The sequence below is a fragment of the Phalangium opilio genome, unplaced genomic scaffold (genome assembly GCF_054372755.1).
Source record: "Phalangium opilio isolate 3A_F unplaced genomic scaffold, DU_Popi_V2 ptg000369l_1, whole genome shotgun sequence".
In the NCBI taxonomy this organism is placed as follows: domain Eukaryota; kingdom Metazoa; phylum Arthropoda; class Arachnida; order Opiliones; family Phalangiidae; genus Phalangium; species Phalangium opilio.
Genome location: NW_028324232.1, coordinates 1,271,813 through 1,293,445, shown reverse-complemented (window position 1 = coordinate 1,293,445; position 21,633 = coordinate 1,271,813). Strand labels below are relative to the sequence as shown.

At 31.4% G+C, this 21,633-nt stretch overlaps 4 protein-coding genes across 5 annotated transcripts in view; 3 read left to right on the top strand and 1 right to left on the bottom strand.

Annotated features, from left to right (window-relative positions):
* Nucleotides 1-986: 986 nt before the first annotated feature.
* LOC149597262 (TBC1 domain family member 20-like) lies at nucleotides 987-2,722 on the top strand. Of its 2 annotated transcripts, none has more exons than XM_089861114.1 (3): nucleotides 987-1,111; nucleotides 1,174-1,606; nucleotides 1,666-2,722. In XM_089861114.1, exons 2-3 carry the CDS (start codon nucleotides 1,183-1,185, stop codon nucleotides 2,340-2,342), a joined length of 1,101 nt encoding a protein of 366 aa, XP_089717240.1. In that variant the 5' UTR covers nucleotides 987-1,111; nucleotides 1,174-1,182; the 3' UTR covers nucleotides 2,343-2,722. The 2 variants fall into 2 exon arrangements, with proteins under 2 accessions (XP_089717240.1, XP_089717241.1); XM_089861115.1 differs by having other exon boundaries at nucleotides 1,065-1,082.
* Nucleotides 2,723-3,858: 1,136 nt separating this feature from the next.
* LOC149597261 (RWD domain-containing protein 4-like) lies at nucleotides 3,859-5,061 on the bottom strand. The gene is made up of 6 exons (XM_089861099.1): nucleotides 4,890-5,061; nucleotides 4,711-4,791; nucleotides 4,543-4,652; nucleotides 4,430-4,475; nucleotides 4,217-4,360; nucleotides 3,859-4,149 (listed from the first exon to the last, which is right to left on the bottom strand). Exons 1-6 carry the CDS (start codon nucleotides 4,911-4,913, stop codon nucleotides 3,982-3,984), a joined length of 573 nt encoding a protein of 190 aa, XP_089717225.1. The 5' UTR covers nucleotides 4,914-5,061; the 3' UTR covers nucleotides 3,859-3,981.
* A 19-nt stretch (nucleotides 5,062-5,080) lies between these two features.
* Nucleotides 5,081-7,768, top strand: LOC149597260 (replication factor C subunit 5-like). The gene is made up of 12 exons (XM_089861096.1): nucleotides 5,081-5,215; nucleotides 5,540-5,593; nucleotides 5,665-5,729; nucleotides 5,801-5,937; nucleotides 6,014-6,093; nucleotides 6,169-6,242; nucleotides 6,313-6,472; nucleotides 6,549-6,630; nucleotides 6,722-6,851; nucleotides 7,211-7,288; nucleotides 7,351-7,405; nucleotides 7,554-7,768. The coding sequence occupies exons 2-12, from the start codon at nucleotides 5,550-5,552 to the stop codon at nucleotides 7,654-7,656; spliced, it is 1,008 nt and encodes a 335-aa protein (XP_089717222.1). The 5' UTR covers nucleotides 5,081-5,215; nucleotides 5,540-5,549; the 3' UTR covers nucleotides 7,657-7,768.
* Nucleotides 7,769-9,496: 1,728 nt separating this feature from the next.
* The window catches only part of LOC149597258 (stromelysin-1-like), a 35,013-nt gene continuing 22,876 nt past the window's right edge, over nucleotides 9,497-21,633 (top strand). The window contains exon 1 of the mRNA XM_089861093.1: nucleotides 9,497-10,015. Within this exon, the coding sequence (XP_089717219.1) occupies nucleotides 9,533-10,015 (483 nt within the window). The 5' untranslated portion in view covers nucleotides 9,497-9,532. The remainder of the gene's footprint in view (nucleotides 10,016-21,633) is intronic.

Below are 21,633 nucleotides of genomic sequence, written 5' to 3'. Positions count from 1 at the left end.
TATTTTACCCCAAACTTTTGAATTTCCTGAATATTAATGTATTATAACGATAATATAAATTAATTTCAGTGTCAAATAGTAAAAAAGGGGATTTACCAGCTTATAGCTTAGTTTTAATCTTAATTATGTAGTTTAATTAAAAGTTATTTTAATGTTTGTCCGAAAAATGTACGTTATTGGTCTAATTTTATATTAATTATACTTAATTATGTGAAAATTAATGTTGGATTGTGGTTCGGTAGAGTTGATTTAGCTAATAAATTGAGATTAAATAAACAATTCATATTAATGTCAATGTTTAGTTGAGTTTTTGATATTTGCCGAAAAAACCTTATTTATTATTTTAAGTGTCGTTGGGGCAAGAGAGGGTAGTTTAGTTAGGCTTATTTAGTTTCTGGAATGGATTTGAATGATTATCTTGATTCAATTGCGATCCTTTAGTGGAGGGCGCGTATTTTTATCATGGATGAAGGATGCGCGTGAAAAACATTCGACGCTCTACAGGATGTGCAACTCCCTATACTAAAAAGTAGACTAGTCGATACTAGCGCCGCCTGGCTACCAGCGCTTGAAACCCTCGCGGGAAAAATAAAAAATACTGGACATAAGAAAAAAAAACCACAGTTTTGCTTCTAGCAGACGACGCTAAGAAAAAAATCGACGGTAGAGCGTGTTTTTTTCTCGTGTCCAGTTACCCAGTATTTTTTATTTTTTCCCACGAGGGTTTCCAGCGCTGATAGCCAGGCGGCGCTAGTATCGACTAGTCTACTTTTTAGTATAGGGAGTTGCACATCCTGTTGAGCGTCGAATGTTTTTCACGGGCATCCTTCATCCATGTTTTTATATTTTACCCCGCTCTTTTTTGCCGAAAAGTGCCGAAACGGACACTATTTTACCCCGAAAAGCCGAAGGCGAAGCAAGAAGTCATTTAGGATGTTTTAGCAGACGACGCATGGGAGATTTCTACTATCTTAGAATTAGGGGTAATTCGGCAAAAGTTCGGCAAAAATAATTTCGGGGTAAAATAGTGTTGCCCCACACAGTTAGTGAATTAGGCTTAGCATTTTTAGCGTAAACACAAGGTTATTTTGTAATTTGGCGTTAATTTCCGGTTAGAAATGATTAAATACGTAATAATTAACGTATTTTAAACAATAATTTTATAAATTTCAGATCGGAAAGATGTCAGATTCGAACGAGGTATCCGAAATCGCCTTGAATGAAAATGACCCATCACAACAAGAAACTGCCGATCTTTTCTCCAAAAAGGTTAAAACCGTCAAAATTATGTCGGCTTTACGCGATAACAGCTTAAAAGGTCTTAAAAAATGCGCGACTGAGAAATACGGACTAGTTTCGGATGACATTAGACGAAAAGTTTGGCCTAAATTGATAAAAGCCGACATATTTGCCACATCACCCAAACCATCGCAATCTGAAATTGAAAGCCATCCCTATTACACGCAAGTTGTACTCGATGTAAATCGTAGTTTAAAACGTTTCCCTCCCAGCATCCAAGAACAGCAAAGATTAGCAATGCAAGACCAATTAGTAGCCCTAATTATGAGAATATTAATTAAACATCCAAAGTTGCATTATTACCAAGGTATGATTGATAACACCTTTAATTAAGTTCATTAAAACCTAATTAATGACTTATTTTAGGTTACCACGATATTTGCGTGACGTTTTTACTGGTTTTAGGTGAAGAAATAGGCTTTAATATAATAGAAAAGCTTTCGACAAATCATTTGAGCGTTTTCATGGAGGAAACGATGGAAAACACGTCAAAAATGATCGAACACATTTATCCTTTAATTGGTAGAGTTAGCGGCGCCTTACAGGATTTCTTAGAAAAATCCGAAGTCGGAGTTATGTTCTGTTTAAGTTGGGTTATCACGTGGTTTGGTCACGTGTTAGTAAAATACGATGATGTAGTTAGACTCTTTGATTTCTTCTTGGCCAGTGACCCCTGGATGCCATTATACCTTTCAGCAGCCATTGTACTACATTTTGAAGATGAAATAATGGATCTAGATTGCGAAATGCCTTGCGTTCACAGTTTCCTTACAAAATTACCCGATCGTGATTTGCCTTTTGATAAATTGTTAATTGAAGCTCAGGATTTGTTAAAGAAATATTCCCCCCAAGATTTAAAAGATGAAATGAAACAATGGGAAGTTTCTCGTGTTCGTTATAACCCCAGTTTAAATAAAATTACGCGTAGAATAACCATTTCTAGATTTCTCCCAATTTGGACTATTCCTTTGGTTAAAGTAGCGGCACTTGTTGTAACTTTCGCAGTTTTGTATCAAATTTACACTTGCAGTAAACGCCTATAAATATTTTATGTTTAATTAAATTAAATTAAAGTTAAAAGTACCCTTTGTGATAAATAATATTAAACTTGATTTGATTTAATTTCTAATTATTTCAATGTATAGCTCAATTAAGAAATTAAGATTTAAGAAAAAAGTGTTAAAATTAAAAATATTGCCATTAAGCTATTTTCATACTTTTGCAAGCAAACTGGAAATTATCATGGAATTAAATTAAATCCTACATTGTTGCTAGTCTTGTTAGCTTTATTAATTTAATATCTTAATTACTTTTAAATTAATTGTGTTGAAAAAAATTCAATTTGTATTTCACAAAAGAAAAAAAAATGCACTGAAATATCTTTATATGAATAAAATAAATAAAAGTGGCATTATTGTTAAAATTGTTGTTATTATTTATTTTAAATATTAATTGTGCTATGGGAGAATATAATGGACTGCCATTAGCCTATAAATGTTAATAATAGTAGTGGCAGTGATGTGTATTGAGCTATGGGAGAATATAATGGGCTGCCATTAGTCTATAAAATTTAATAAGAGTAGTGGCAGTTATGTGTATTGAGCTATGGGAGAATATAATGGGCTGCCATTAGTCTATAATTGTTAATAATAGTAGTGGCAGTGATGTGTATTAAGCTATGGGAGAGTATAATGGGCTGCCATTAGTCTATAATTGTTAATAATAGTAGTGGCAGTGATGTGTATTGAGCTATGGGAGAATATAATGGACTGCCATTAGTCTATAAAATTTAATAATAGTAGTGGCAGTGATGTGTATTGAGCTATGGGAGAATATAATGGACTGCCATTAGTCAATAAATAATAATTGGAGTATTGGCAGTGATGTCTATTGAGCTATGGAAGAATATAATGGGCTGTCATTAGTCTATAAATATTAATTGGAGTATTGGCAGTGATGTCTATTGAGCTATGGAAGAATATAATGGACTGCCATTAGTCTATAAATATTAATTGGAGTATTGGCAGTGATGTCTATAGAGAGATTTCAGTTGGCTGCGTACTACGTCACACCCTCCTAAGTCCTACCACGGTTTTGGCAGCCATATTGGTGGGTTTCAGTTTTCCTTACGCAATGAACCCACCAATATGGTGGTAAAAATTATCTCACGTATCTTAGCTCCTCCCCCAAACGAAAGCTCTCTATTGAGCTATGGAAGAATATAATGGACTGCCATTAGTCTATAAATATTAATTGGAGTATTGGCAGTGATGTGTATTGAGCTATGGGAGAATATAATGGACTGCCATTAGTCTATAAAATTTAATAAGAGTAGTGGCAGTGATGTGTATTGAGCTATGGGTAAATTTATAATGGGCTGCCATTAGTCTATAAAATTTAATAAGAGTAGTGGCAGTGATCTATATTGAGCTATGGGTAAATTTATAATGGGCTGCCATTAGTCTATAAATATTAATAACAGTAGTGGCAGTGATGTTTATTGAGCTATGGGAGAATATAATGGACTGCCATTAGTATATAAATAATTATTAAACCCAGTTGTTATTATAACATTGCCCATTTTTATTAAGATTATTTTTTAAATAACACATTTATTTAAATACAATTTATTCTTTCTCTATATATAAAAATAGGCTTGTCTTATTCATGAACTCGTGAAGTTCATGAATCAGCACTACCAGACCCTGTTTGGCTTAAATGTTTGACAATATCAACCCAATTCCATCCTCTAATCATTTCACCTTTGGAATCAGTTTTATCGGCTAATTTTCTTTTTTGACGTTTCGTTAATTTGGGTTGTTTTAATTTTACACTTGATTGAGGTTGATCCTAAGTTAATTAATTTCAAGGGAAAGGATAAGAATTAATTTAAAAATTTTAGTAATTAATAAAATACCTCTTTTTCAGTTTCAATTATTTCAGTTTTCAAAGTTTCAAGATTAATTTCGGGTTCTGATATTTCATTGGTTAATGTTTCTAAATGTTCCTTTGCAAATTCAATTATTGTGTATGTCATAGACATTCCTATCAGTTGATTAGCCTTAAATTTAAATTAATTTTGATTTAAATTTAAGTCAGAATTAATTAAAATTAAAATTATATTAATTACCTCTTCTAATATTTTTTCCTTAATTTGATTCTTAACAGATACTCCACTAACATAATATAAAGGATTTAATTTGAAATTTCCCTAATTAAAATTTAATTTAAATTTAATCTTACATGTGTTTATTGTAAAATGCATCCATAATAATTGTTGGAACCACATTAGGATATTCCTGTCCCCATGATATTTCGAGTAAAAATGATTTTGCAGCACCTTTATCACCAATCTAAAGACTTAAATGTTAGTTATTGAAGAAAATGAGGTCCAAAAAACCTAAATTTTACCAAATATTGCACAGAAGTTGGTGATACTTCTTTAAATTTTTCATCCCCATCATAAATCGACCTTAAAACTTCAATTTCTTCCTAATTATTTTAATTAAAAGCGATAATTAAACGGTATTTTAGTTTAAAAACCACTGCCAAGGCTTACCAAAACATTAAGTTTAATCTTAAATTCTCACCTCTTGCAACTCCGTGCAGCTCATTCCGGTTAATTTTATTATTAATTTATATAATATTTTATGTTAAAACTAAGACTAGCTCTAATTTTAATTAAAATGAACTAATTATAACAAAAATAATTAAAAATAAGATATTCTCAACGTGTAGTTGACCGCCATTTTTAAACCCGTACCGTAGCAGACAGCTACGGGTCATAGGTCACTTAGTATTTTGGCGGGAAAGATTGTCAAAAGTGTGTGTGAAATCGGGCTCCGACTTGAACGCATATTAATTAACTTTCAATACAAATTATTGCATATATATTATTTCTACGGTCAACTAAAAGGTAGGACTGTATTTTTAAATCATAATTAGCATTCTGCAATTAAAATTAACGCGATTATCAACCTTAAATCACCTAACTCAACCTTTATTGGCAACCATTATTATTTAATTTGTATTTAAAGTTAAACTTGACGCTATGTAAATTAAAATAATTCCCACGGCAATTAAATATAACTATATTTAAAAGAAATAATAACAAAGATAAACCCCTAAATACGTAAGATGGCGCCATAACTTTAGCGGGAACAAATATGGCGCGAAATTCAAACTCAAAATACGCACGTGTTAAATTTAGCCTTTCTTCAAATTTCATTTAAAATTTTAGTTTTCCCAAGATGGTTATGGAATCTATCTCTAAATCGAGCCCCAATTTACCATGGTCAGTGTTTTATACGTAATTTTTAAACTTAGGCTTAGCAAATTTAAGCCTAACATTTAAATACTAATTAGGGTTGAAAAATACCGGCCTTCTAAACTAGAGGACCTAATAGCCCATGAAGATATTATTAATACAAGTAGGAAATACGCACTTCTTTTATTTTTAACCCTTGGCCAAAGATAAATTTTATAAATATTGCAATTGTAGTCGGTAGATTTATGAAAGAGGACCAATTACCTCATTTGCTTTTTTATGGACCTCCGGGTACGGGGAAAACCTCAACAATTTTAGCTTGCGCCAGACAAATTTACTCCCCTAAAGAATTTAGCTCTATGGTTTTAGAAGTAAGTTAAGCCTTGGCTGGTTTTATTCATACAAATTAACTTTATCTAAGCCTTTGTTTTACTTCATTAAATCAAGTTAAACGCGTCAGACGATCGTGGTATTGGAATAGTTCGAGGTCAAATATTAAGTTTCGCGAGTACCAGAACGATATTTAAGTACGTTTAATTAAAAGTAATTAACTTAAATCAACCCCAATTAATCTAAAAACAAAATTAAATATTTTCGTTAAGATCTGGGTTTAAACTGGTCATTTTAGACGAAGCAGACGCGATGACCAATGACGCGCAAAATGCCCTTAGACGAGGTCAGTTAATTATAATTTTAACCCCTTCTACTTAATCCAATTAATTATTAAAATTAACTATTACTAATAGTTATTGAAAAATTCACGGAAAACACCCGATTCTGTTTAATTTGCAATTATTTATCGAAAATAATTCCCGCGTTGCAATCGAGATGTACTCGATTTCGTTTCGGGCCTTTAAGCCTCGGTCAAATGATGCCGAGATTGGAACACGTCATAAAGGAAGAAAGGTAAGTCCTTCCCGTCCCATAATCCTTCGCGGCAATCACCACCCTTAAATTAATTATATAAATAATTAATTTGAAGCATTAACGCGACCCAAGATGGCAAAGACGCCATTGTTGAGTTAGCTCAAGGAGATATGAGAAAGACGTTAAATATATTACAGGTATATACTTCGATACGCGTTGTATTGTACTTCTGATCTGTCGTAAAAGGGAAATTTCTTTTAATTACTTTTTAATTTTAATTGGGATTAGAGTACTTCTATGGCGTTTGGGGAAGTTAATGAAATTAACGTCTATACTTGCGTGGGACACCCGCTAAAATCGGATATTAGAAATATAGTTAATTACTTGTTAAATGAAGGTTTTACCGAAGCTTATAATCGTATCCTTTTGTACTAATTTGTCAATTAGAAGTCTATAATTATACTTCACTTTTAAGAGTATTAGAAGTATATAATAATTTCCTTCTAGAAGTAGAGTAGTAGAAGTAAATAATACTTTGCTTCTAAAAGTACTAGAAGTATATAATAATTTCCTTCTAGAAGTACTAGAAGTATATAATAATTTCCTTCTAGAAGTACTAGAAGTATATAATAATTTCCTTTTAGAAGTACTAGAAGTATATAATAATTTCCTTTTAGAAGTACTAGAAGTATACAATAATTTCCTTTTAGAAGTACTAGAAGTGTATAATAATTTCCTTATAGAAGTAAAAATGCCTTAACTTAAAAACTTACTCAGATATCAATAACCTGAAAACCTTAAAAGGCTTAGCTTTACAAGACGTCTTATCACAAGTTCATAACTTCATTCATAAAAGTACGTCGCGTTTTCCATTCCCCGTAACTTATTTACAACCCCTAATTACCACGTAATTACAGTTGAATTACCATCTAACGTTAAAATGGAGTTACTAAGCAAAATGGCCGACATTGAGTAAGTTTAACTTAAATTTCGATTTTAATTAACTAATAGCGGCAGTGTATGTTAATTCCGTATTAATTTAATATAGCTCAAAACGTTTCGCTGTCATTACGATAATTACGCAAATTACTAAATAGGTTAATGACTTTTTCTCTGTTAGATTTCGTTTAGCTTCGGGAACGAGTGAAAAAATTCAACTTTCATCTTTAATTGCCGCTTTTCAAATTGCCAGGGAATCCGTGACGTCATCAGAAGACGATTAAATTCACGACGTCATCAAACATTTCTTAAATTTATTTCCTTTATTTTTGCATTTTCGTGAAATTTTCAAGAAAAAATAAAATCTCAATTTCAATTGATGAAATAGTAAATAAATTTTGGCGCCATTTTTTCTGGGTTAATACACGATATTGGGTGGTGCAATTACTGCACGCAACACACTCATAATTCCTATGAAACAGTAATAACCTCTCCTTTAAATTCATCATTTTGAAAATTTAAACTTAATTAATTAAAATCTTTGAAAATCATTTACATTTTGCGCGGTTTATGTTACGTTAATTTTATGGAATTAAACTAATTCCAGTTAAATCTGGTTCTGGGTTGGGGGGGGGGTCACGCCCTCCCCCTTAAATCAAACGGATGTCTAATTCATTAACAGAAGTTCCATCGAACTACGCACAAACTTCCGACGGAGACCGTTTTTTATTTAATTTTGTTGATAAATCCCGTGATTTATCTTACTTCCGTTATCTCACTTCCGCATTTGTAAAATCGTTTGAACTTTTTGTTTTCCAAATCCGGAGAAACATATCGTACCCACCCCTTACAACATAATGTACTGTACACAAAAACAACAATAGAAATTAGCATGAATACATACATTTACTAGGAATAATTGTGTACCCGTTTTTTCTCAACACATCTAAGTCCAAATTTGACAGCAGCGCCTCCCCCTCACCAACCAGGCCTCCCTCGCTTTACCTCCTCGAATCGATGATCTACCTCACTCACTCACTCACTTCAAATTCATTACAAGCCTTTCAGTTTCTAAGTTACCAGAGATTAATTAAACAAACTTATGGAAGCAGCATATCACTTATAAACTTATGATTGTACTAATTTAATTAGTTCGATTAAAAAAAAAATTCTATATGCGCGCGTTGCCATACCCATTTGCTTATCGGTTCTTCTGTTGAATCTGATAACAAAACGCAACATCCTCCTTTCACCGGTAATTTCAAGTATTAATCCGCACCTTTATATAGAGAAAATAACCAGTATTATTTTATCCATTGCGAATTGAGTCGCGCCTTAAATCTTTGGTAAACGTAATAAAAGTTGGCAAATCAACAAGATTTTTAAAACGAATCAAGCTTGAGTTCCAGGAGCTAGTTCGTTTGTTTCTTACACGCGTTTTTACCGTGAAGTCTGGAGCAACGAATGTTTAATACATGATACGAAGGAGCTAGCGAGAAACTTTCATTATTGTATTAACTTCTCAACGAGAAGGACAGGACCTCCTCTAAAGCTAAATAAAATTTAAATTAATTAATATAGATTATAGATTATTTTAATCCATAGAAGTTTAAAAATTTATTAGTAGAGTTTAAAGTTTAAACTAATTAAAAGCGCGTGAATTTTTAAAGTTAAAAAATATTTAAAGCGCGTGCGAATATTTAAAGTTAAAATATATCAAAAGCACGTGCATTTTTGAAGTTTAAAAATATCAAAAGCGCGTGCGAATATTTGAAGTTTAAAAATATCAAAAGCGCGTGCGAATATTTGAAGTTTAAAAATATCAAAAGCGCGTGCGAATATTTGAAGTTTAAAAATATCAAAAACACGTGCGAATATTTGAAGTTTAAAAATATCAAAAACACGTGCGAATATTTGAAGTTTAAAAATATCAAAAACACGTGCGAATATTTGAAGTTAAAAAATATCAAAAGCACGTGCGATTTTTTATTCAGCTTTTTTTTTTTTAAATTTCACGTGCTGTCAAAAAAAAATTAAATAAAATAAAAGCACGTGCAATCAATAAAAAAAGAAGTATATTAGTATTGTTAAAGGGAAGTGTTTCTACTTTCAAGTATAAGCGCGCCCTCAAGTACTCAATTTGGGAACTACAGTCAGAGGATGAAGGCGGCAGTTGGATTTTATAACAAATATCAGCAGCGGGAGAAGAGTGTAGTCTGCAAGGACGAGGTTGAATCCAAGGATTTTCTTCATACTAGTAGTAGTAGCACTAGACAGAGCGCGTTTGACTGTCGCGCCGGACGGAAGATCGCGGCGGCTTTTAGCCGCTTAGCAAGCCGTCCAAGACGGCGGCAAGAGGACATGGCAGACAAACCATGTCCATGTCCGCTTCAGGACGCGTGCAGCGGGTTATTGTCAACGCCGAGACAATTAGTCCCCGTTCAAAATCACAATTCTAAAGACATCAGTTACTGTACAATGAATAAACAAAGATTATTCCGGACATTACGGTTGTTGTTGTTATTGTTTATGTGCGTGATAATTAGCGGACAATGGTCAAGCGTTTCGGCCTTACCGGTAAATAATGGTGGTGGTAATACTTTAACCAAAAGAGCGTCTGATTCGACAATCACACAAACAGTGGTAAGTAAATAATATTAAGTTTATTATTATTGGTAAAATTGAACTTATATTGTATCATAAACTTATGATAAATATAACGTAACGTGGGGTCGGACAATTCGCCAAGAAAAAAAAACTAAAAATATCCAAAGTGCAAAATTGGTTCTTGAACACTAAAATCGTTCTTTCAAATCTGATTTATTTGTTGTGGTAAAATTGAACTTATATTGTATCATAAACTTATGATAAATATAACGTAACGTGGGGTCGAACAATTCGCCAAAAAATCCGATATGAAAAACTGGTACTTGAAGAATACCAAATCTATAATGTTTCTTTCAAATCTGATTTATTTGTTTGCTGTTTTATTTTTGGAGAAGTGTTCGACCCCTCAGATATGTGTCTATTACATGGGAGTTTATCTATATTGAGGGGTCAATGGATTAGATACGCTTTTATCTGCGCAGTCTCATGGTCTTCTTGATAATGTGTGAAAACATATAAGCTACACGTGGGTGGTGCCAAAAATACTTGGTTTTGTAATTTGCTGCCAAACGAAAGAAGCACGTCTAAAATTAATATTATTAACTTTCGGTATCTTCTATTTTAATTATCGATAACGGTTGAATTGAATTGCACTATTAAAATGACTGGCAACACTTACAAGTATTTGTTGCACAAGTACAATTTATTTCCTTATCAGTTCAAATAATAAAAAATCTATTCTTTATATTTTGCAAAAAAAGCTTTGAAATAACAAAGTAAAATAACAAATAAAATACGGTTTTGCCTCAAATGCAACTGAAACATTTTGGGAATCTCCAATCGAATATTTACTTTTGTATTTTGGCAACCAACAAAAAGAAATCAATAAAACTTGAGGACAAACAATAATAACACTGAGATGATCAAAGCAATTCGATAAAGGCATTCTCTATCTGCAACAATGGCAATCTTAAAAGGAACTAAAATTACCAATGAAATAACGCTAAATTTCAATGGAAAACTGTACTTTCAAGTTAGGAAAGTGCATCAAATTTTATATAGTTTTACCCATTGTGTTCAAGAACTTTAGAAATAGTACTAAATTGCTTTAAAAATGTTACAATTTTCAATAGAAATGAAAATAAAAATACCCATTTTAAGTTTGAAATTTTATCTCGATTCGAGTAACTATTGCACCCTAGAAATGGTCTAATATGACAATAGACTAAGGTACATTTCAATAAGGGTATATTGTCCTTTCTATGGTTGCAAATAAACACGGAAAAGTTTGATAGTGTTTTAGGTGTATAGAGATGGTTACTTTCAGTTTCAACAAAACGTAGACCCTCTGGCGGACGGCGTTTTTATTCCTTTTGTCCAATCCTTTTTTATCATCACCACTTTAATATCGATTTTGGGGATATTACAGTGTCACTGGCACTTTGCACTGCTATTACGCCTGAAGGGTTTCCCGTTATCCGCCTTCTCTTACTGTCAATTCCCATTGGTAACCAGTATGGATAGTATGGGGAAGACATAGAGAGGAGGGGTTGCTAGGCAACGGGAGCACGAGATTCTGGATTCTGAAACTTCGCGCCATTTTGGGGATAAATTAAAATCAATTAGGATGTAACTTGCCCGGGGAGGGGGGATGTTAGATTAATTAATAGAAATTAATTTATATAGTTAATATTGATTGAGTAAGGGATCTATTATTGGTTTAAGCTGAATTTGGGCTTAAAAATAAGCTAAATTCTTTGCAAATCGGGAAATAAATAAGAAAGTTACAAGACCCAAAAAACACGCTTACACACAATCTTAAACACATTAAAAATATACTCATCTTATAGAGCAGAATCTGGCCTACAAAATGAGCCAAATTAGATCAAAATCGGTGCACAATTTAAAAAGTTACAAGCATAAATTCAACCCCATCCCGATGAGCACCAACATTTTTTTACCCAATTGCAGTTACAACCAATTTGCTCTAAATTCCGGTGGCACAATCTTAAACACATTAAAAATATACTCATCTTATAGAGCAGAATCTGGCCTACAAAATGAGCCAAATTAGGTCCAAATTGGTCCATAATTAAAAGAGTTACAAGCATAAATTCAACCCCATTCCGATGAGCACCAACGTTTTTTTTTACCCAATTGCAGTTACAACGTATTAGCTCTAAACTCCGGTGACAGTAGAAGTTTGCAGCGCGTGCTGTAGCTTTTGATTAATAAGAAATAAAGGATAACGAACGAAGATCTCGAGATCAAAAAGCGCGCGAACGAATATGGCGGGAAATATATATAAAAGGCGGGACTTGAGCACGTGGCTCAAGCTACAAATAAGAAAAAAATAAATATAAAGAAACAGTAATACAGATTATTATAGAAAGAGAGCGTTGCAGAGATTATAGCATAGCGAGTGCTACACCTCTTTGACAACTTGATAGGGGGCGCCCTGTAGTAAGAATGTCATTGACCCAAACTTTAACAGCCCTGTTGCTTGCTTTGCTTGCTTTGCTCCCTTCCTTACTTTTGGAAGAAACTATATATATATAAATATCACTATGACAATCTCAGTTGTCATTGGGTTCAAAGGGGTTTCATTTTAACTTTGGAATTACTGAAAAGATGGTACAGTCGCTGGCTTTTAGGTGATGATACGAGATACCGGATACTTAACACCATAACAGTTTCCGGGTGGTTATGGAGATTTTTTAATACTTTGCAATTATGCTCAAAATACGATGTAGAAGAATAGTAAGATAATAATATTATTATTATTATTTTAAAATGGTAAAGTGGCCCACACCTCGGACTACCCTTGTGTGATTAAACCCAGATTGTTACTACTCGATGCGCCGCACGTAATGGGCTATTTTTAATTTGGTTAAAAGGAACCAAGGATTTGGTATTTTTATTTTATTTTGGTTTAGTTTTAAGTGTTTAGTATATATTTAAATTATTCTTAAATTTAAATTTTAAATTAAGTTAGAAATAAATTTATGGGAGTCTTTATTTTAATTCGTATTTTCATGAAATTTGGTGCGATTACTCTATGGAATACGTTCTTTCTAATGATACTTAAAATTTTATGGCCATTTTGATTAGAACGAGTTATTGGTGATCAATTTTAACAAATTAAATAGCTTAAGGGATAAATTAATTCGAACTAAGTTAACCCATATATTTAATAGCTATCACCTAATATACGTTTTGTAAATATTAAAAAGTACATATATTAAAGCCGTATTTTCACACCACAGTTTAATCAATCGGGGGATTTAGGCCTACAGGAATAGAATCATTGTGTCCCCCTATATCTCCAATGTTAATTTCTTTCTATGAATTCGGGTTTTGTGGGTATTCCGGGCTCGAGAATGATTAGTCTAGCTAGCTCCTCCCACAAAAAACCGCCTAGAATAGATACGTTGAGTGGAAATGGCACGTACGCAATAATTCCTATTAGTTCATTATGCATTGCTTTTAACTTTAATATAGCAATGAAAACACGACTTTAAATTATTATTTTGTTGTGTTAATCACGGAAAAATTAATTCAGTTTAATTTTTAAGTTAAAAGCGATTTATTTTAACATGTCTAGACAAGTTTGATTTTCCCCTTACCGCGAGAAAAAATAATAACCCCCTCTAATTAATGTTATAATTAACAAGAAATGTTGTTAATTTTTCATAAAATTAAAATTTAAAAGAAAAAAACAATTAAGTAATAGTGGAAAATTACAACATAATCAAAGCGCCTGTTAGTCTATCAAATATAATAATAATTAAGCTCTTATAATTTATAAAGAGGCCCAAATAGGGGTCCGGGGGCCCCCACAACGAAAAATATAAAATGAATTAAATAAAACACAAGTTTTTCATAATAAAGAAGAACTGTACTTTCTTATTCTTTCTTTAAAACTATGTAACGTCACGTCTCCTTTTTCTGAAAGTGGGCGTGTTTTTATGTTATAAGTTTTCAAGGTTAATAAACCAAGCGACCCCAAAATGTAAAAACTTAAAAACCTCCGGGAGTCCGGGTTGACAAGAAATAATGACTTTTAAATCTTTTAACAATTGTAACAAGAATTTATGTACTATGTACATCTTTTACAAATGGGCTCCGTCCCTTCCCAAGACGTAATTAATTAGAACGTAATTAACAATTAAACTTAGTTAATACGGGAATATTTTTAAACCTCAAAAGAATTTATTTTTCTTTGTAACCTAAAATTAACTATATAGTTGTGTCACATTCCCTTTAATTTTGAGTGCTGTACTTTTTTTATTATTAATTTAAAGAACTTAAGTTCCTTTGTTGAATGAAAGGAAGAGCCAAGTCCCAAGTTAATATTTTTGAACCAAACTGGATTAAAATTTAAAAATAAAAATTAAGACTTTAATGGGATTACTTTTGTTTATTTGCAACCTTAGTAAGGATATAAAAGTACCTTTCTTAAAGGGGGCAATATACTCCAAGTAACGCTGCAACTAGCTATACCTCAAACTTAAATGGACTCTTCAAAGGAAAACCAGTCGTCAATATAAACACACTTAAGTTTAACAAAGTAAAATTAATATTTTATTATTTCATTAAAAATTTAAGGGGTCCTCTTTATCTTTATCTCGCTAACAAAAGGGGCTCATTTATTTTTAATAGAAAATTTAATTAGCGAATTTATTTTAAAATGAGATTTAATGCCTTAAAATATCAAGTGAAATTAAACATTAATAATTAATAATCATTAAAGTTTAAAATTACTTTCATAAATTCTCAAATTATTTTAAAGTGTATAAGAAATCTATTACGAAGTGACAAGTGACTCTCCCCTCTTATTTAAATCACGTGTGCAGACGGAACTCACATGCTGCAGTATATTTTACATATCAAGGACACACACAATATTATTTTTAATATATTTTTCTTTACATTTACAAATAATTACATAACAAAAACAAAATACACAAATAATAAAAGACTAACTAACGGCAGTTAAGTACCTTTAACTGAACTAAATACATAGGAAAAATAATTACCGATGCCATGTCCCCAATTTACTTTGAATAGTGAAGCCTTGAATAATGTATTCTTTATTGGTATTTGAAAGGCATAGCGGTATAATAAAGATTATGAAGTGGATTAGCGAAGTATAGCTAAGATTGTCGTCGTGTACAACCTTCTAGGGTTTTACAGCTTAGGTCTTTGATACGGGGGACAATTTGGATGTGTGCCAGCCAGTTTGTTACAAGTACTTGTACGCTTGTAAGAAATTGTGTGTGTGTGTTGAACACACCTCCCAGATAGATTACTAAAAACCGCTACATACGTAACTGACTTAAGACTCGTTAGACTGTATGGTATTTTTAATCCCTCCCAAGTAGCTAAGCTAATGGTGGTTAAAGGTGACGTCACGCTCTTGTTTTATACGATACAGGGAAAACCCTCAAGTGTGACATAACCCTAATTGTCCTCTATCCATCAGTACCAAGTACTTTGGTCTATCTCAATCAGAGCCCGAGAAAATTAACTTTTAGTAAAATAACAAAAGTTTATTTTTTTAGGACAGCCAATGAACCTTGAACTTTGTGAAGTCATAACTTTGGTTTAACATTACTTTTAGGGAAATCCATATGGGGTGTCATAGCCCTAATTGTCCTCTATCTAATGGTACTAATTACTCTGCCCTAGCTCAATCAGGACCCGAGAAAATTAAATTTTAGTAAAATAAAAAATGTTTATTTTTTTCAAGACAGCCAATGAACCTTGAACTTTGTGACGTCATAACTTTGGTTCAACAATACTTATATGGACATCCATTGAGGGTGTCATAGCCCTAATTGTCCTCTATCTAATGGTACTAATTACTTAGCTCTAGCTCAATTAGGGCCTGAGATATTAATGTTTAAACAAATTGAGCAAGTGTGAAAATATTTGAAATTACAATATTCAAGTTTGATAAACTTTGCTTAGTGAGCTTCGGAAATGCAAGCTTATGAGTAGATATTAGGCTTAAGTTTTGGGGCCCAAAAATATTAAAAAGAAAAATAGAAAACTGCAGAAAACAGTGGCGCGCGCAAAAAGTAAAGAAAGAAAAAAAAAATTATTTGGCGCGTTTTTTTACCCGCCTTTTTGATGGGAAACACGTGGTGTCAAAATCCACTATTGAAAGCGGATGTACATACACTGTTTTTGTGGGCAATATGGGGGCCACCTGGAACTCTAAAACATTGTGGTTTACCCTAAACACTTGAAGGAAAATAATATACCAATTTTAAGGGTAAACCTAACGTTACTTGCCCCTGAATTACTAACTTTAACATATTGTAGTTCAAGGCTCATTGCAAGTGTCAAGCGACACGGTGAGATCATAATTACTTCAATAACCCGTCTCTATTGTTATAAAGCAATTAAAGAAATTTAAAAGTCTAACAACTTCCAAGGTATTAACTTCTAACATAAGTTTATAAGATATGTTCCTTCCATAAGTTTGTTTAATTAATATCTGGTCATGACAAACTGAAAGGCTTGTAATGAATTTGAAGTGAGTGAGTGAGTGAGTGAGGTAGGTCATAGATTCGAGGAGGTAAAACGAGGTAGTGCAAATCATACTTATGGATGGAACATATCGCTTATAAACTTATGCTTCTACCTTACTTAATATTCTATTTAGAAAAATATAATATAATGCAAAGTTCTTGCAAATGATTATAGTTATTCATTTGTATTCAAAGCGTTTCTTTCATTATAAAATGAATTGGAGTATCGCCATAAAAAGGAGAGATACGTGTTTATGCCCGTAAAAGTATTAGCATATGAAAACGAGACAATACGTTGGTGAAAGGAGTTCCTTTGTTACCTGTTTAACCTAATTTCCAGAAATAAACCTCCGCCGCGACTAAGGAATGCCCCAAACACTCAAAATGGAAAGTTTAGTAGTTAAAGGAACCATAATTTTTCTTCCGACTGCCGCTGCAGTGCCAAATAACCCTCCTCCTTCTAAGCTAACTCAAAGAATTAATTCAATTTCTCCCATGAATAATTAACAGCGGAATTAACTTCAACTTGATTTATAAGAATTTGATGGATTTGTTGAATTTCCTTTAAATTAATTATAATTAAATTGAATTTATTTTTTAGTGTTTAAATTAATTATAATTAAATTGAATTTATTTTTTAGTGTTTAAATTAATTATAATTAAATTGAATTTATTTTTTAGTGTTTAAATTAATTTGATTAATTTTCTTCGACGTTAAATTAATTTGATTAATTTTCTTCGTCGTTAAATTAATTATAATTAAATTGAATTTATTTTTTAGTGTTTAAATTAATTATAATTAAATTGAATTTATTTTTTAGTGTTTAAATTAATTATAATTAAATTGAATTTATTTTTTAGTGTTTAAATTAATTTGATTAATTTTCTTCGACGTTAAATTAATTTGATTAATTTTCTTCGTCGTTAAATTAATTTTACTAATTTTCTTCATGTTCAAATAAATTTTATTAATTTTCTGCGTTTTAAAATTAAATTTTATTAGTTTTCTGCGTTTTTAAATTAAATTTTATTATTTTTCGGCGTTTTTAAATTAAATTTTATTATTTTTCGGCGTTTTTAAATTAAATTTTATTATTTTTCGGCGTTTTTAAATTAAATTTTATTATTTTTCGGCGTTTTTAAATTAAATTTTATTAATTTTCTGCGTTTTTAAATTAAATTTTATTTTATTAATTTTCTGCGTTTTTAAATTAATTTTATTAACTTTCTTCATAGCATAAATAAAATTTATCAATTTTCTTCAAGTATAAATTAAATTTATCAATTTTCTTCAAGTATAAATTAAATTTATCAATTTTCTTCAAGTATAAATTAAATATCTTCATGTTAGCATTAGTTTTAGTAAGCACCGCTTCTTAAGGTGATTAAATAAACTATACAAAACTATTTCATTTATAAACACAACAGAGGGGTCGGATACTAACCTAATACCCAATAAGAAATCTCTAAGATTAGACAGTGCAGTTGTTCCTATTAAGGGGGGAGGAAAGAAATAGGCCTCAAATAACTTCAGCAGCATTCGCGAATACTGCAGAAGTCGAGCGCCCCTTGACGTCTGCTATTAATAGAAGATATTTGGAGAGGGAAGTTATAAGTACACACTGTCTCCTACGCTAGAAAGGCAAAGGCCCCCCATGCCACACTAAGATTATAAGCAGACGACGTTAATAGATATATTTCCTAACTTACTCAATTACACTCGCCTCTTTTTTCACGTGAAAGATTAACATGGTGTATTCATACGCGAATTGAACTTGAATTAGTGTAGATTTTTGTACAAGTAGATCTTTGTGAAATGTAGGCCTAACTTTTACCCTTAATTGTTTGTTTGGTATAATTCAAGTTCTTGAGTGGTCGCCAGAAATTAAAACCTCTTAAGGTTAAGATTTCGTCGGGGACTTCAAAAAAAAAAACACTAAGAAAAGTAACATTTTGTTTAGGCCTAGAATTTTTCTTTTCTGAAATTAATTTCCTGGAATTTTAAAATTTTAACATAGTTTAAATATAATATTTTAAAATTTTATATCGTATAGGGTAACCGAAGGTCAGACCAATTCCACCATATAGCAATTAAATTAACATAGTGTTAAATATGATATAATAACGATGTAAAATTTCTTCTTTACTATAATTAAACATACTAATTAATAAAGCCTTAAAGAAATAAAACCTCAGTTCAAAAAAATTTAAAAAAAAATATATAATTATTATTCAAATAAAAATTTAATTCATTAGCATTACCGGTCCGGTATTGTACTTATAGAATTTCTAAGGCAACTGTAGCGCCAAGGTGGATCCCTAAAAATATATTTAGGAACTCATTACGATATATCAATTAACACTAATTATAGCCACCATCCCCCTTAAAGAAAAATTGTAATTAACATTTTGTTTAATTTAAAAAATTTCGCACCTAGTTATAAAAGAATTTTTTTAGGGGCAAAAAAATCTGTAGTATTTTGGTGGTTTGGAAGTGACTTAAAATGTAATTGAATAATGATTATTTATTTCTTATAATAGCTTCTAAGCCCCTTAGATAGTATATAATATAACTTGTGTATATTTTACTTGGGGCGGGTTTCTTAAGTTCTATACGTAATTATCGCCTCTTTATGGAAATCATTACTTGGAAAGTGGTGGTTGGGTTTTGATCCAACAACGTTTATTTGGTTTGATTCCAAAGCGGATCTTGTTAGCGTACACCTTTGGTGTTATATTATTTAGCACCTCCGGGTGTTAATTTTGTCGCCTTACTGATTGGAAATGGAAAAAAGAATAATTTTTGGGTGTGAAATAAATCGATATTGAAGCGGTTTCTTCAAAATAAAATATAAAAAATAATATTAAATTGATTTGACCTAAGTATACCGTATAAATACATTTACGTCAGGTTAGTACTAAATTAACCATTCGTAGCTTTGGTAACATTGCAAAGTAATAATTGAAAATTGTACTTAAATATAACTGTAAATTCAACGTAAGTTTACACTAAAACAATACCTATTTAAACCTAATTCTTTACTGCAAAGAGACATTGTAATTTTTATACATAAAGAAAGTAAATTCACGTGAATTTTTTTCTTTATTTGTGGCGCGAGATTATGGCACGTGAATTCATTTTCATTCAGTATCAATTTCAATTGAAAATTTAAAGTTATTCTTACGTAATTTCTAAATTGAATTGCTATTGAATACAAGGCTTGAAATGGTATCGTGGGATTTTAACCCTTGGTCAATATTATACTGTATTATTCCACTACACGATGTTTTAAAATATCTCTCTAGTTCTCGTAGAGTCGCTATGCGATGCCGCTTGCATACGTGATATTTTTTTAAAAGGAATTGAAAATATGGTATAATTCAAAGATATTATACAACGTAAAGACTCAGAGAGAGAGCTAGAGAAGAAAAAATGGTGAATTTAAAAAATACCCATTCAAGTTCTTTTAGGAAACTGTTGAAAAATGTATGACTTGATTCAAATTTAGTATAGCTATCCTGGATTTGTATTTTTGAAAAGGGTTAATGCACGTTAACCTTTAGTAATATTATTATTATTTAAATAAATGAATAAAGGATACAATGTATAAGAATTAAATACAAGCTTAGTCTAATTTAAATTAATTATAGATTAAATATAGACCTTTAACCTTAATGAGATATTTTTAATATTTCTTTTAGGCTTAGAAATGTTCATTAATAAATTTTGCCAGAAATTAAATGCTACTCTAAATTAAATTATAAACTAAATATAGACCTAACCTTAATGAGATATATTTTTAAAAAAAATATTTAGGCTTAAGAATTATGTGTTTTTAGACTCCATAAATAAATTTTAGCGCATTCTGTAACAGAAAAAAACCCCATAAAAACCCGAAACCAACTTTAAAGGCCTCTAACTCGGCATTGAAGAAAATAAAACAATTAATAATGTAGAGGAACAAAAGAACCATACATTAAAAACAATAGTCCTTTTATGCCTAATTATACCACCGTGGGAAATGAGGCCATGTTGGATTAAAAGTGTCCAAATAACGTCAACTTAACTTGCTATATTCAAAATAGCTCTAAAATTTCGTACCCGCGAACTTAAGAAGTTTGTAAACCATTTATGTCTGGTATGACTCAACTCTGTTGTAGCCTTTAGTTACTAGTTTTTCTCAAGCGTTTTGCACGTGCGGGAACAATCGATTTAAAGGGTTAGTGTCACGTGAAGTTACGTAAAATTGCGTGATGGTCATTTAAAGCTATTTAGCTTAATTACTCGGGCCCTGATTGATGTTACCCCTAAGTATTAGGTATCGTTGGAAAGCTAAGAAATAGGGCTATAACATACTCAAAGGACATCCCCGTATCTCTAGTAGAACCAGAGTTAAAAGGTGTTGTGTCAATAAGTCCATGTTAACGCTATGGAGATTACGTTAATTAACATTTTGTTTAATTACTCGGGCCCTGATCGATGTAACCCCAAGTTTTTAGTACCGTTGGAAAGCTAAGAAATAGGGCCATAACATACTCAAAGGACATCCCCGTATCTCTTATAGAACTAGAGTTATAACGTCACAAAGTAGTCTCAAAATATATTTTCATTTTTATCACCTTATGGAGAGAATTCTACTTGGACAATAATTTAATTAGAAGTATATTAGTAATTGCGATAATTTGCATATTAATTACGTGAGTAAATTGGTGCAATCCGGAAGCATTGCAGTCTGAAATTCTTATTATTTCTCTCATCTGACTGTTTACAGTTGCAAAGAATATTGCGGTTGCGGTTAATTTTGGGTACCTCGTGTATATCTTAGAAAATAAATTTCAAACGCAACTTATAATACATAAGAAGCCCAGTCGGACTAACACACAATGTTAAATCGCGTACGAAAGAAAGTAGTTTGAATCAAGTTAGGTTGAACGATAAATATTTGGCTGGTATTCAAATTTGTTAATTTTGTTTTTATGTTTTTCGAAAAAAACCTCACGAGGATTTCAACAGAAAATTTCGTCCAAGTTGAGAAACTAAATTTCTTTTTTCTTTGTGTGAAGTTCCAAGGCTAAAAAATAACAAAAGCTAAAATTGTTAGGCCTATTATAAAA